At 41.4% G+C, this 15,731-nt stretch overlaps 1 protein-coding gene across 4 annotated transcripts in view; it reads right to left on the bottom strand.

Annotated features, from left to right (window-relative positions):
- The window catches only part of ubr3 (ubiquitin protein ligase E3 component n-recognin 3), a 333,307-nt gene that overhangs the window by 113,283 nt on the left and 204,293 nt on the right, over positions 1 to 15,731 (bottom strand). For all 4 annotated transcript variants that reach the window (XM_080199025.1, XM_080199026.1, XM_080199027.1 and 1 more), the window contains one exon: positions 12,897 to 13,033. In XM_080199025.1, coding sequence (XP_080055151.1) covers positions 12,897 to 13,033 — 137 coding nt within the window. The remainder of the gene's footprint in view (positions 1 to 12,896; positions 13,034 to 15,731) is intronic.

Raw genomic sequence — 15,731 nt, 5'->3', positions numbered from 1 at the left:
ACCACCTGCTGCACCTGCAAGCTGGGTTTTTGCGACTCATGCACAAGGACCCCGGGGTCCCTCTGCACCGTCGCCTGCTGCAGTTTTTCTCCACGTAAGTAATAATCCTTCCTACCATTATTCCTACCAAAGTGGACCACCTCGCACTTGCCAACATTAAATTCCATTTGCCATTTCCTGGCCCATTCGCCCAGCAGATCCTTCTGCAGACTCTCCCCACCCTCCGCACAATTTGCCTTTCCACCAATTTTGGTGTCATCAGCAAATTTCGACACCCTACACTCGGTTCCCTCCTCCAGATCATCTATATAAATGGTAAATACACACAACTCAATCTTAGCATAGTTACCAATAGGTCAGCAAAATGCCTGATCTATGGACTACAGCATCAGGCATCATCGCCGCCCCCCACCCTCTGTCAACGGCCACGTGGGACCTTATATGGCACCAAACAGTCCTTGAAGGCTGAAATCTAAGGAAATCAGTTAAAAACTTTCCTGAGCCTAGAATTATACCAGCACAAAGTAAACTGGCTGTAGTTTGTGGAGATGAATCATCTCAGCCCCGGGATATCAGAATGGTGGCGTAGATCCAGTGATCAACAGCCTTTTCATCAGTTTTCTTCCTTCCAAAGTTGGAAGTGGGGCTTTTCATTAATAATTGCAGGGCTCAGTTCTATTCACAGTTGAGATATGGTACCCAAAACAAACAGATAGAACAATCTCAGGGACTGCTGGATAGAAACATGCACAGAGGGACGTCATTCCATGCCAACTGAAAAAAAAGCTATCCAGCCTAAACCCACCTTCCAGAGATTGGTCTATAGTCCTGTAGGATATGGCACCTCAATTGAGTATCCAAATATTTTCTAAATACATGGAAACATACATAGATACTAAAAGCAGGAGTAGGCCATTCAACCCTTCGAGCCTGCTTCACCATTCAATCTGATCATGGCTGATCATCTAATTCAATACCCTGATCCCGCCTTTACCCCAGATCCCTTGATCCATTTAGCCTCAAGAGCTACATCTAATTTGTTCCTGAAACCACACAACATTTTGGCATCAACCACTTTCTGTGCTGATGAATTCCAGATTCACCATTCTCTGCGTGAAGGAATTTCTTCTCACTTCAGCCCTAAAAGATTTACTCCTTATCCTCAAACTATGATCCCTAGTTCTGGACTCCTCCCACCATTATGAACATTCTTTCTGAATCTCCCCTGGCTAATCCTGTTAGAATTTTATAAGTTTCTATGAGATCCCCTCTCTCTTCTAAACTGCAAAGAATATAATCTTAATCAACTTAGTCTATCCTCATATGACAGTAATGCTATCCCAGGAGTTAGCCTGGTAAACCTATGCTGTACCCCTCCATAGCAAGGGCATCCTTTCTCAAATAAGGACACCAAAACTGCACACACCAACTGGCCTCACCAATCCCTATACAATTGCACTAAAACATTTCTATTTCTCTACTCAAATTCTCTCGTTATGAAGGCCAGCATACCATTTGTTTTCTTTACTGCTTGCTGTAGCTGTGTGCTTACTTTCAGCGATTGGTGCACAAGACATCAAGGTCTCATCGAGTATCCACCTCTCACAATTTACACCCATTCAATTAATAATCTGCCTTCCTATTTTTGCTACCAAAGTGGATAACCTCACATTTAACCACATTTTACTGCATCTGCCATGCATATATTCATTCACTCAGCCTGTCAAATCACATTGAAGCATCTCTGCAACATCCTCATAGCTCATGTTCCCACCCAACTTTGTATCATCTGCAAGTCTGGAGATAATACATTTAGTTCCCTCATCCAAATCATTTATATATACCGTGAACAGTTGGGGTCCTAACCCAGACCTTTTCAATACCCCACTCATCATTACCTGCCAGCTGAAAAAAGGCCTATTTATTCCAACTCTTTGCATCCTGTCTGTTAGCTTTTTATCCATCTCAAGACTCTACCCACAACAGATATCTTCACATTCATTTTGACCACAGGCAAGGTTCCAGAAGATTGGAGAATAGCCAATGTTGGTTCCTTTTTTAAGGAAGAAAGCAGGGATAATCCAGAAAATTATAGGCCAGTGAGCCTGATGTCAGCAGTGGGGAAGCTTTTGGAGAAGTTTCTGAGGGGCAGGATATGTGCACATTTGGAGGAACATGGACTAGTTTGTGACAGGCAGCATGGTTTTGTATGGGGAAGGTCATGGCTCATCAGTTTGACTGAATTTTGAAAAAGTGACAAAGATAATTGATGAGGGAAGGGCTGTGGATGTAGGTTATATGGACTTTAGTATGGTATTTGACAAGGTCTCATGATAGACTGGTACAATAACTAAAATCGTATGGGATTCGGGGTAGGCTAGCTAGATAGACACAGAACCGGCCTGATCATATAAAACAAAGAGCAGCGGTGGAGGGGTGTTTTCAGAATGGAAATCTGTGGCTAGTGGTGTTCTGCAGGGATCAGTGCTAGGACCTCTGGTGTTTGTAGTATATATAAATGATCTGGAGGAAAAAGCAGGTGGCCTGATTAGCAAGCTTGCAGATGACACGAAAATTGGTGGAGCTGCTGACAGTGACGGGGATTGTCAGAGGATACAAGAAGATATCGATAAATTGGAGACTTGGGTGCAGAAATGGCAGATGGAACATAATCTGGAAAATTATGCAAGGTGATGCATTTTGGAGGATCAAATTTAGATATGAATTATACTGTAAATGGCAGAACCCTTGGGAGCATTAACATACAGAGGGATTTGGCATACAGGCCACAGTTCCTAAAAATGACAACACAAGTGGCCAAGGTGATTAAGAAGGCATATGGCTTGCTTGCCTTCATCAGCCAGGGCATTAAGTACAAGAGTTGGGAAATCATGTTGCAGCTATGTAATACCTTGGTTAGGCCACATCTGGAGCATTGTGGCAGTTCTGGTCACCACACTACTAGAACATAGAACATAGAACATTACAGCGCAGAACAGGCCCTTTGGCCCACGATGTTGCGCTGACCAGTTAAAAAGCAATGACCCTCTAACCTAAACCAAACCCTTTCCATCCATAAACCTATCCACGGATCTCTTAAACGCCCCCAAACTAGGCGCATTTACAACTGCAGCAGGCAGGGCATTCCAATCCCTCACCACCCTCTGAGTAAAGAACCTACCCCTGACATCCGTCCTATAACTACCACCCCTTAATTTAAAGCTATGCCCCCTCGTGCTAGCTTTCTCCATCCGAGGAAAAAGGCTATCACTGTCCACCCTATCTAAACCTCTAATCATCTTATATGTTTCAATAAGGTCCCCTCTTAGCCGCCTTCTTTCTAACGAAAACAACCTCAAATCCCTCAGTCCCTCCTCATAGGACCTCCCCTCCATACCAGGCAACATCCTGGTAAACCTCCACATCCTTCCTATAATGTGGGGACCAGAACTGCACACAATACTCCAAGTGCGGCCGCACCAGAGTCTTGTACAGTTGCAACATGACGCTGCGGCTCCTAAATTCAATCCCCCTACCAATAAACGCCAAGACACCGTATGCCTTCCTAACAACCCTATCTACTTGATTCCCAACTTTCAGGGATCTATGTACACATACACCTAGATCCCTCTGTTCATCCACACTATTCAGAGTCCTCCCGTTAGCCCTATACTCTACACATCTGTTATTCCTGTCAAAGTGAATTACCTCACACTTTTCCACATTAAACTCCATCTGCCACGTGAAGCCTTGGAGAGATTGCAGAGAAGATTCACAAGGATGTTGCCTGGTCTTGAGGCTATTGGGGGGGTGGAGACATGATAGAGGCCTACAAAATTATGAGAGACATTGATAGGGTGGACAGTCAGAGGCTCTTTCCAAGGGTGGAAGTGTCAATTTCAAGGGGGCACAGGTTCAAGGTGAGAGGGAGAAAATTTAAGGGAGGTGTGCGGTGGAAGTCTTCCACGCAGAGTCGTGGGTCCCTGGAATGCTTTGCCAGGGATGGTGGTGGAAGCAGGCAATTTGCACATTTAAGAGGCATCTAGATGAATAGGAAGGGAATAGAGGTATACAGACCGAGTTTAGTTTAGTTAGGGTATCATGATCGGCACAGACTTGGAGAGCCAAAGGGCCTGTTCCTATGCTGTACTTTTCTTTGTTCTTTGTAATTCCATGCACTTTAACCTTACATAGTTATCCATTATGTGAGACTTGTTGAAAGTCTTCCGAAAGTCTAAATAAACCACATCCCTGGTCAACTCTATCAGTTACATCCTCAAAGAATTTCAGCAGACTTGTCAAGTATGATTTCCCTTTCATAAATCCATGCTGACTTTAGCTGATTATGCCACTTCCCAAATTTTGTGCAATGAAATCCTTGGTAACGGACTCGGAACTGTAGATGGATGAGCCTAACATCAGTAGTAAGGAAGTTGCTAGTTTTCTCTTTATCTCCCTTTTTGAATAGGGGTTACATTAGCTACCAACCAATCCATAGGAACCATTCCAGAGTTAAAAAATTTTGGAAAATGACCACCAATGCATCTATGATTTCTAGGGCCGCTTCACTGGACAACAGAGTAATAGCGTCATAGAGGTTTACAGCATGGAAACAGGCCCTTTGGCCTAACTTGTCCATGCTGCCCTTTTTTTTAAACCCCTAAGCTAATCCCAATTGCCTGCATTTGGCCCATCTTACTCATATAACTGTCTAAATGCTTTTTAAAAGACAAAATTGTACCCGCCTACTACTACTTCTGGCAGCTGTTCCAGGCATTCGCCACCCTCTGTGTGAAAAACTTGCCCCTCTGGGCACTTTCGTATCTCTCCACTCTCACCTTAAACCTATGCCCTCTAAGTTTTAGACTCCCCTACTTTTGGGAAAATATATTGACTATCTAGCTGATCTGTGCCCCTCATTATTTTACAGAACTTTATAAGATCACCCTTCAGCCTTCTATGCTCCAGAGGAAAAGGTCCCAGTCTATCCAGCCTCTCCTTATAACTCAAAACTATCAAGTCCCAGTAGCACTTTAGTAAATCTCTTTTGCATTCTTTCTAGTTTAATAATATCCTTTCTATAAGAAGGTGACCAGAACTACAGACAATATTCCAAGTGTGGCCTTACCAATGTCTTGTACAACTTCAACAAGACGTCCTAACTCAATGACGCTATTCAGTGTTCTAACTGATGAAACCAAGCATGCTGAATGTCTTTTTCATCACTCTGTCCACCTGTGACTCCACTTTCAAGGAGCTATGAACGTGTACCTCTAGATCTCTTTGTTCTGTAACTCTCCCCAACGCCCTTCCATTAATTTATCTAAATTAAGCTCCATCTGCCATTCGTCAGCCCACTGGCCCAATTGATCAAGATCCTGTTGCAATTGGAGATAACTTTCTTCACTGTTCACTATGCCACCAATCTTGGTATCATCTGCAAACTTACCAATCATGCCTCCTATATTCTCATCCAAATCATTAATATAAATGACAAATAACAGTGGACAGTGGACCTGTGATGTGCCCTGAGGCACATCGCTGGTCACAGGTCTCCAATTTGGAAAACAACCCTCTACAAACACCTTCTGGCTTCTGTCATCAAGCCAATTTTGTATCCATTTAGATACCTTACCCTGGATTCTGTGAGATTTAGTCTTATGAAACAACCTACTATGCAGTACCTTGTCAAAGGCCTTGCTAAAGTCCATGAGGAGCACATCCACTGCACTGCCCTCATCTACCTTCTTGGTTACCCCTTCAAAAAAACTCAAATTTGTGAGACATGATTTTCAACTCACAAAGGCATGCTGATTGTCCCTAATCAACCTTTGCCTCTGTAAATGCCTGTAGATCCTGTTTCTCAAAATAGCTTCCAACAACTTACCCACCACAAACGTGAAGCTCACTGGTCTGAAGTTCCGAGGCTTTTCCCTGCAGTCCTTTAACAATACAGCCTGTGCCGATACGTGGTTCTACGAAGCATCTCTGTTCTCTTCCTGTTCATGTGTCTATCAAGATGTGCCTTGAATGTTGCTAATGTGCCTGCTTCCACCACCCTCCACTAGCAGTACGTTCAAGGCACACACCTTTCTCTGTGTGAAAAAGCTTCCCCTAAACTTGCCACTGCTCACCTTAAACCTGTGCCCTTGTGTAGTCGATCCTTCCATTCTGGGAAAAAGCCTCTGACTATCCACCCTGTCTATGCGTCTGATAATTCTGTAGGCTTTTATCAGGTTGCCCCCCAGCCTCATCTTTTCAGTGAAAACAATTCAAGTTTATCCAACCTCTCCTCATACCTAAAACCCTCCAGACCAGGCAACATCCTGGTATATCTTCTTTGCACCCTCTCCAAAGCATCCACACTCTTCTGATATGGTGGCAACTGCATGCAATATTCCAAATGCAGCCTAATTAAAGTTTGACATAAAATTTGGCAAATTATACTCCCTTCCCCGGCCAATGAAGACAAGCATGCTACATGCCTTCTTGACCATCTTATCACGTGTGTTGCCACTTTCAGGGATCCATGGAATTGTACGCCTAAATCCAAGTTTATGTCAATACTCCCAAGAGTTCTGTCATTTACTGTATAATTGCACCTGAATTTTATGTTCCAAAATGCATCACCAACATTTGTTTGGATTAAACTCCACCTGCCATTTCTCTGCCCAAGTCTGCAATCTATCTACATTCTGCTGTATCCTTTGACAATCCTCGACACAATCTGCATCTCCACAAATTTGTGTGCAAACATATTAATCAGATCACCTACATTTTTCTCCAGATCATTTATATTCCTTCCTTAAATACTGTGTGATGAGAATTATCAGGCCCTGGAGATTTATTCACTTTCAGTGCCATTAATTTCCCGAAAACCGTTTCTCTACTATTCCTGATTCCCTTCAGCTCCTCACTAAAGCTTGTGTTTCTCAGAATTTCTGGTACATTATTCATGTCTTCCTTTGTGAAGACATAAGCAAAGCAAAAATATAGTTCCTCAGTCATTTCTTCATTCCCCATCATGAATTCCCCTGTTTCTGACTATAAGGGGCCTACATTCATTTTTGTCAATTGCTTTCTCTTTACATACCTATAAAATCTTTCACAGTCAGTTTTTATGATCCCTGATAGCTTACTTTCAAACTCTATTTTCCCCTTCTAAATCAATCCCTTCGTCCGACTTTGCTGAATTCTAAACTGCTTCCAATCCTCAGGCCTATTGCTTTCTCTTGGCAATTTGTATGCTTCTTCTTTGAATATAATACTCTTTTTAATTTCCTTTGTAAGCCAAGGTTTTGCCAAAGTTCTCTTTCCACTCTTGGGCCATATAAGAAAGAGGGGGGATACTTTCAGCAAGTGAGTTCCAAAGGTCAAAAAGATATTCCTCAACTCTGCTCCTATCCTTCCACCAATTACTTTGAATCTCTTTCTTCTGATGGCGCTGGTACAGAAATTGGTTCTTCTCACCCACTATAACAAGGCCCCTGATAATTGTGTACACATTAATTGAATATCCACTCAGTCTTCTGGATTGGCCAAGGTCGTTCCAAACAATCTTGGCTGATCCAATCTCTCCTCATAGACAAAATTCTCCACTCCAGGCAACATTTTCAAATCTTCTCTGTAACCTCTCTAGCGCAATCACATTCACAATCGGTGACCAGAGCTGCACACAATATACTCACTACGGTCTAACTGTTTGATACAGTTCTAGTAAAAGCACCTGATTTTTACACACTAGGCCTCACCAATAAAGGAAAATATTCCATATGCCTTCTTGATAACCTTATCTATCTGTCCTGCTACCTCAGAAATTTGCGGACATGTAATCCATTGCTCTTCTACATTTCTCAGAATCCTACAATTTATTGTGCATTCCTGTGCCCTACTTGTCCTCCTCAAATGCTTGTCTCAAACTTCTCTGTTTTGAATTCCACATGACAATTTTCTGTCCATATGACCAGTCCATCGATATCTTCCTCCAGTTACAGCTTTCTTCCTTGCATTGAAGTAATAACTCTGATCACTGAACAACCCCTGTATTGTCTCAATTTTCAAGTCTTCGTTTCATTGACCTCTTATTCTTGCTTACTAACTTTCTGCCTTTAATTTCCAGATTTGCTTCTCTTCCTTCAGGTTCCCATCCCCTTGAGATATTCTAAATCCAACTGAAAAATAATTCACTTTCCATCGCCATTCCCACCCCGCAAAGAAAAACCTACTCCAGAATAATATCAAAGCAAATTAATGCAGATGCTGGAATCTGAAACAAAAACAGAAAATGCTGGAACATCTCAGCAGTCTCTATTACCATTCAACCTCATCATATTTAACCATCGCCTCCTCTCATGCATTAGCATATCAACATAGTCCACATTTCCGTGCGAGTTCCTATTATATTTCTACATTACAGAAAACCAAAAATCTCTAATTACTGTGGGAAAACTAGACCTCAGGGGTCACGTAACAACCTGCAAATCTGCTAAAGAAGCATATAGACCCAGGTGTCCTGGGTGAAAAAAGTTAGAATCTCAACATTTGAGGCAACAAGAAAGTATGAAAGGGGTTGTCACAGCATACAGAGCATCTTGATCACAACTCAAATGATGTTGAAAAGTTATATTGTTATATCAAAATCACAAATAGGATGACAAGCCAGGGAACACCCCTTCTGGCAATAAATGCATGCCAAAACCATTGCTTCAATGAACTTAACTGATGGTATCCTCACCTCAGATGCTACTGAGCTCATAAATTAATACACATCATTCAATGTGGCTCAGTGCCAAGACATGGCATTAAAAAACATGTACACAATTGCGATACAACCTGTCACTTCCCCCAAAAATTACAGTTGCATGATGTCTAATTTTCAGCCAATGAATTCTAACTGGCAGTAAAATCTCTCCGTGGAAAGCCACAGAGCCCAATGACTGTCTGCTGACTTCCAACAGGTCTCAAATAATGCATATAAAAATTAACAAAGCATTTTCCAAACCATCTAATTTGAATCTTTCTCCAGCTTACACAGGATATTCTTTGTGGAGATCTTATATCCTTGCATGGTCAGAGCTAGCTTCAGTTACATTGCTATACACATCTATACCAAAATCCACTACCTTGCACCATGTCCCTGAATCAAACTATATGCCAATCTAAAGCAGATGGAATAATCTTATCCCTATCACTTCTGATAGGGTGAAGATGAAAAAGATCATCATTTCCCCACCTCCTCTACTTATGATACCCATCAAGGTGCCAACCCAAATATTCTGTCACTTAGGCTGGTACATCACCAAGGCCTCTAGGCAGGAAAACGCAGCCAAAGCCTTAAATATCACCAGCTCTGAAAGTACAAGACAGCATTCATTCTCCCAAATGTCAGGCACACTAAGTGGCAGATTTCATTAAAAGACTTGCAGCTTGGATCCTAGTGCCCACATATAACCAATGGAAGCCACAATATCCTTCTCAAATCCCAAAAACACCTGCCATTGATGCAACTTCAGAATAAACCAATAGAAAGACAGGTGCATTCCACTATTGCTACGACTCTCTTAGCCTTAGGCACCGTCCTTCCTTAAAGATCTTTCAGAATCTTTCAGTCCTCTCCCAAATATAGCATAATGGAACGATTCCAGGAGGATTTTATGCCTGTGAAGAGACAGGTTGAGCCAGTTCTTCCAAGAAGCGAGTACATAAATTTCACCTCACCAAACTTGACCAATATCAAGATCTGCAGATAAAGCACAGTCTCCATAACATTGCAATATTTTGCAAACTTTAGTATAAGCCACTCAATCCCCCTGGGTGCTTTCCTTTCACTCCTCAAAAACCTCCTCCAGATGCTGCTTCACTTTTAGAACCATTCGCAACTCCACAGCAAGGATGGAATATTAATCTTCAAGATATCTGGAAACATGATTTAGGCTGAGCACTAAGGGAAGAGAAGTGGTAAGGATTGTGCAATCATCACCCAAGCACAGCTAGCATCAGCAAAACGCAGGCAGGCTAATTCAAAATAATGTACAACAGGCATGCCATACCCTACAACCGTTTCAAAAATTCACTTTCTCCATGTTAAACAGTACTAAAGAAGCTGTAAGAAAAAAGGCCAGCTCCCCCACACAATCTCACATACAACTGTTCTAATCTTTTAACCCATTGATTTCCTTTCGATAATTAGAGGATCTGTTGTCTCTTGTGTTCTTCCTATACAGATTAATTATAGTCTCTCTCTTTAATCTAATCCCAAAGTTCATTTTTTTCAAGTGTCACAGGAAGGAAGTATTCTTAAAAGCCTTAATATTTATTACTTATCTATTGTGATGATGGCTTTTCCCACAAAATGAAGCCATTCCTTTGGTCCCCTCAGCAAACTCTGGATCCATAGTAGTAAATTTATCCCTTTCCTTAGTTACTGCCATGGGCTGAACCAGATTGTTTTTGACCCCTGACATCCTATTGCCATCTGAGCAGAGTTTCAAACCCCAGACCTTTCCAATACAACGATTTGCCTACTTCCAGATTTGCAGCATAATCTGCTTCAGTCTTTTCTCTTTTGAAGTGTGACATACCTGCTGTGGAGATCCAACTGTTTCTGTTTTTATTTGTTTCTAATTTTCCCACCCCTTTTTGGAGATAGTTCAGAAGAAGAATAAAACAGAAATCACTTTTTTTACTAACCCTAAAGATCACTGAACAAATACAACTGAAAAAAGTCATTCAACTTATCAGCTATTCTTTTGGAGGTCCACTGCGTGTGAAAAAGAGTTTCCAGTTCTAAATTTGGCTTTTACCAGATTAAATACATGTTCCCTTGTCCTACTAGTTTAGGTTTCTAGATTTATCTTTCCCAAACTGGATTTGACTCGTGCTTAACTAATTTAGTGAATTTTCTGATGAGATCACTAGCATGATCTCATCAGAAATCATGATGAGATCATGCTAGTGATCTCATCAGGACAGAGGATTTATGGACGTCCAGATCGCAATTGATAAGGTTCCTTGGAATAGATTATTGGTTAAGAAAAGACCAGGCACAAAATGAAAGCTATCCTTGAAAAATGGATCAGCAATTAGTTGGGAAGTAGGAGACGGCAGTAGGAATGACTTAAGTTAAGAAATGAAGAGTTAGACATCCAAATTTGGAGATGACACTACATTAGGAGGCATTTTAAAGTACGGATGGGCGAACATAATTACATTTAGTTGTGTGCACTCAACCTTGGGAAGGAAATACTGGCCTCAGAAAGGGCACAGAACATATTGACTAGAATTATGTCATAAGGAGAGACAGGCTCGCATTTCACAACAATCAGGCATCTCAAAGTGTTTTATAGTCTATTAAGTGCTTTTGAAGTGTAGTTACAACAGTCCTGCAGCAAACATGGCATTTATCTTGTGCATAATAAGTTCCCATAAACAGCAATATAATAATGACAGATAATCTGCTTTTGTGATGTTGATTGAAGGATAAATATACGTTAGGAGGCCAGAGATAACTCCCCTGATCTTCTTCAAAATAGTGCCAATGGATTTCTTAGGTTCACCTGAGAAGGTCGCCTCAGTTTAATATCTCATGCAAAAGCTGACACTTCTCTTGGAATGTAAGCCTTGATTTTTGTGCTCACTTCCTGCAGTAGGACTTGAATCTGGAAATTCTACTCAGATGTAAGTTTGTACCAACTGAATTGCAGCTGACACATAAATGGCTTAAAGGATTAAATAACAAGAATAGATTGTATTATCTTGCTTTGTATTCTTTTGAATTTAGAAATTTGCGGCGTTAGACAATCAAGTTGTTCAAAATCCTGGGACAATTGAAATTTTCAAGACCGATCAATAAGCAAAGTACTTCAAGTGATAGGGAACATAGATGCACAAATGGAGTTGGGATACATGATCAGTTTAACTTGATGGCTCCAGGAGCTGAATGGCCTAACTCCCATGTTCCAACTATTACTATAATTGTGAGACACCTTTCAGAATTGAAAACCCAAGTTTCTTCAGTCTTTCCTCATAACTTAGAGCTCTGACATAAGTTTCAGCATTTCCTCCAACACTTAACAGATCATTTATATCAGAATGATCAGAACTAGGCACGATAGCCAAGGCGTGGTTTGATCATATGTCACTTCAGCATTCTTTCTCTTGGACTATATTCAGTTGTTTTGGTATATAATTTAAACCCTGTTGGCTTTGTTGACTGCCGCTCCATACTGGTTGAGCAAGTTTATCCTTTCAACCGTTCTTGGGTCATATGGGTGGTCCACTTTCTAAACTATTATAGTCTTTTATAATTTCTGCCCAGTTCCTTATTTTATAAAGCAAATTGTGTAATTTCTGGCCTGCCTACTATACCTCCACTATCCACTGAAATTTGGCATCAGCAATAAATCTAACCCATCGATAGTTGATGCATTTAGAGTCATAGAAAAAGAAATCAGAAACAGTAAGAGATTCCAACAGACCAAGTTTAGTCAATTTCTTGACCAAACCCAAAATTTATCTGGACTAGCCACAGTATTTAATCAACAACTTTTCATCTAGAACTTTGGCAAATACCCTTTGATAATTAGGTAAACACATCATATGAATGACCAACGTTCTACAGAATTTAATAGCATTGTTAGGTTTGCACAACGAAAGTAGCAGAAGCACCTCCAAGTTACAACGTGTAAAGATAGTCAATAATACCTTGAGAATACCTGCACCAAGTATTGATTAATGCAAATGATTCTTTATGTAGCTTTCAAGCTAAAGCCCTCAATTTTACATTAGAATTTATTGCATATATTGAGCAATTCTTGAAAGCATACTCATGACACCACTACCAAGTTAGTTTTTTTCCTGTTAATTAATTTTCAAAGTAAATAGTAAGGCTTACATACCTAGCTACTGAATACATGAAGAGAAAGTCATTGTCTGGTGAGCCAGGAGTCTTCCCATAATCTATGTATTTCTTTTGGGTTGTACTCCTGATGTCCTTCATCACAGACTCCATCTCCTTGCTCAAGTTCGTTATTGACTAGGGAAAGCAAATCAATGCAAGCAAGAGACACATTTACCAGAAATAGACACAAAACAGCTTTTTTTGAAAATAGCGGTGTGAAGAATGCAATTTTTATACAATTATGAATAGAAGAAGAAAAATAAGTGGCAGTCAATTTGGAATAATTCAGTATGATTATATTAGTGAATAAGCTCCAAGGTCCCGATGTATAATTATTATATTGCTACCATACCAAGTTAGACGGCTTTCTCATTTACCTCCCCATTGCCGTACAAACGAAACTTAGAACAGACAAATCACATCAATGTCAATAATTAAAAATTAAGCAAGTTGAAGTAATTAACTCAAATAATATAGCGTCACTTAGCACAAGAGAGATAGTGGAATTGATGCCCACCTTCTCCACTTTAACTTGGGTGGCAAAGGTGACACAGTGGTTAGCACTGGTGCCTCACAGCGCTAGGTACCTGGGTTCGATTCTGGTCTTGGGTGACTGAGTGGGGTTTGCATATTCTGTCTGCATCTGCCTGGTGTGTCCGTTTCCTCCTGTACTTCAAAGATGTGTAGGTTACATGCATTGGCCATGGTAAATGCGCAGGGTTATGGGAATAGGGCAGGGAGCGGGTCTGGGCGGGATGCTCTTTCAGAGAGACAGTGCAGACTCAATGGGCTGAATGGTGCCTTTCTGCACTGTGGGAATTCTATGGTTCTAATTACCAGAATAATTATCTATTATACTTCATCATTTGTCAATATTTACCTTTCATGTATCATCCTCAGCCTGATCTTTTGTTCCCTCCTTAGAACTCCAAGGCCGGAAATGTTACAGTCATTCACGCTTCCGGGAATTTCTCATCTTGCTGCAGTGAATGGATATTTGGCTGGGCGCTAAATTCTCTGACCTCGCTGCAGCAGGAGGGTGGCACGAACGACCAGTAAGAGTGCGCCCCAATTCTTTTCTCAACATTCCGTGCACTAAGTGTTGCTCTTATAGTCTCACTCGTGTACACAACTTATTGCCTCCCTATCTTTTTAATCACTCCTCCAGCACATGACCTTCCATTCCAATCCTAACTAATCACTACAGAAAAATATAAGTTTTCACTTTCACAAATCAAACTCATCTATTCATTTAAGCTCGTACCTTTAAGTTTTCTGACCATTTATATCATCAAAACTCTCAAATATCAATGTAATGTTGGAAAATGTTGCAGGAAAGGCATGTACCGGTAAAGAGGAAGGATGGGAAAGGCAGGATTAGGGAGCTGTGGATTACAGGGGGTATAGAAGACTTGGTCAGGAAGAAGAGGGAGGCATATGTTAGGTCGAAACAATTGGGAACGGAGAGTGCACTGGAGGAATATAGAGAGAGTAGGAGGGAGCTAAAAAGGAGAGTTAGAAGGGCGAAAAGAGGGCATGAAATGGCCTTGGCCGATAGGATTAAGGAAAATCCAAAAGCATTTTACTCTTATATTAGGAGCAAGAGAGTGGTTAGAGGGAAAATTGGTCCTCTTAGGGACAAGGGAGGGGAGCTATGTATCGAGACTGAGGGAATGGGTGAGATCCTGAATGAATACTTTGCGTCGGTATTCACGAAGGAGAGGGGATTGGTGTCGTGTAGTGCCTTGGAGGGAGCTGTAGATCAGTGGAAGGAAACATCCATTACGAGGGAGGAAGTGCTAAGGTTTTTAGGTAGCATAAAAACAGATAAAGCTCCGGGTCCTGATGGTATTTATCCCAGGCTGCTTAGGGAGGTGAAAGATGAAATTGCTGGGCCTCTGACGCAAATCTTTGTCTCTTCTTTGGACACAGGTGAGGTCCCAGAAGACTGGAGGGTAGCTAATGTGGTACCGCTGTTTAAAAAGGGTAGTAGGGATAACCCTGGTAATTATAGACCAGAGAGTTTGACATCGGTGGTAGGAAAATTATTGGAAAAAATTCTTAGGGATAGGATGTATGAGCATTTGGAGCGTTGCGATCTGATTAGGGATACGCAACATGGTTTTGTTCAGGGGAGGTCTTGCCTTACGAATCTGGTAGAATTCTTCGAGGAGGTGACAAAAACGGTTGACGATGGGCAAGCCATTGATGTCAAAAATATGGATTTCAGTAAGGCGTTTGACAAAGTCCCTCACGGTAGACTGGTAGAAAAGGTTAAGGCACATGGGATACAAGGACAGGTAGCTAGGTGGATCAAAAACTGGCTGGGAAATAGGAGACAGAGAGTAGTTGTCGAGGGGACCTTTTCTGACTGGAGGCCAGTCACCAGTGGTGTGCCGCAGGGCTCAGTACTGGGACCTCTCCTCTTTGTAGTATAGATAAACGACTTGGAAGAGGGTGTACGTGGTGTGATCAGCAAATTTGCAGATGACACCAAGATGGTAGGATCGGCAGATACTGAAGAGGACTATCAGGTGACACAGCAGGGTATAGATAGGTTGGTATATTGGGCAGATAGATGGCAGATGGAATTTAATCCTGACGAATGCGAGGTGATGCATTTTGGAAGGAATAATGCAGGGAGGAGTTATGTGATAAAAGGTAGACCGATTAAGAGTATAGAGATAGAGGGACCTGGGAGTGCAGGTGCACAACTCTCTGAAGGTGTCGACACAGGTAGAGAAGGTTGTGAAGAAAGCTTATGGAATGCTAGCCTTTATAGGAAGGGGTATAGAGTATAAGAGCTGCCGTCTAATGCTTCAGTTGTACAGAA

The sequence above is a fragment of the Carcharhinus amblyrhynchos genome, chromosome 11, assembly GCF_965287045.1.
Source record: "Carcharhinus amblyrhynchos chromosome 11, sCarAmb.v2.hapA, whole genome shotgun sequence".
Lineage (NCBI taxonomy): Eukaryota > Metazoa > Chordata > Chondrichthyes > Carcharhiniformes > Carcharhinidae > Carcharhinus > Carcharhinus amblyrhynchos.
This window is presented reverse-complemented; position numbering and strand designations above follow the sequence as displayed.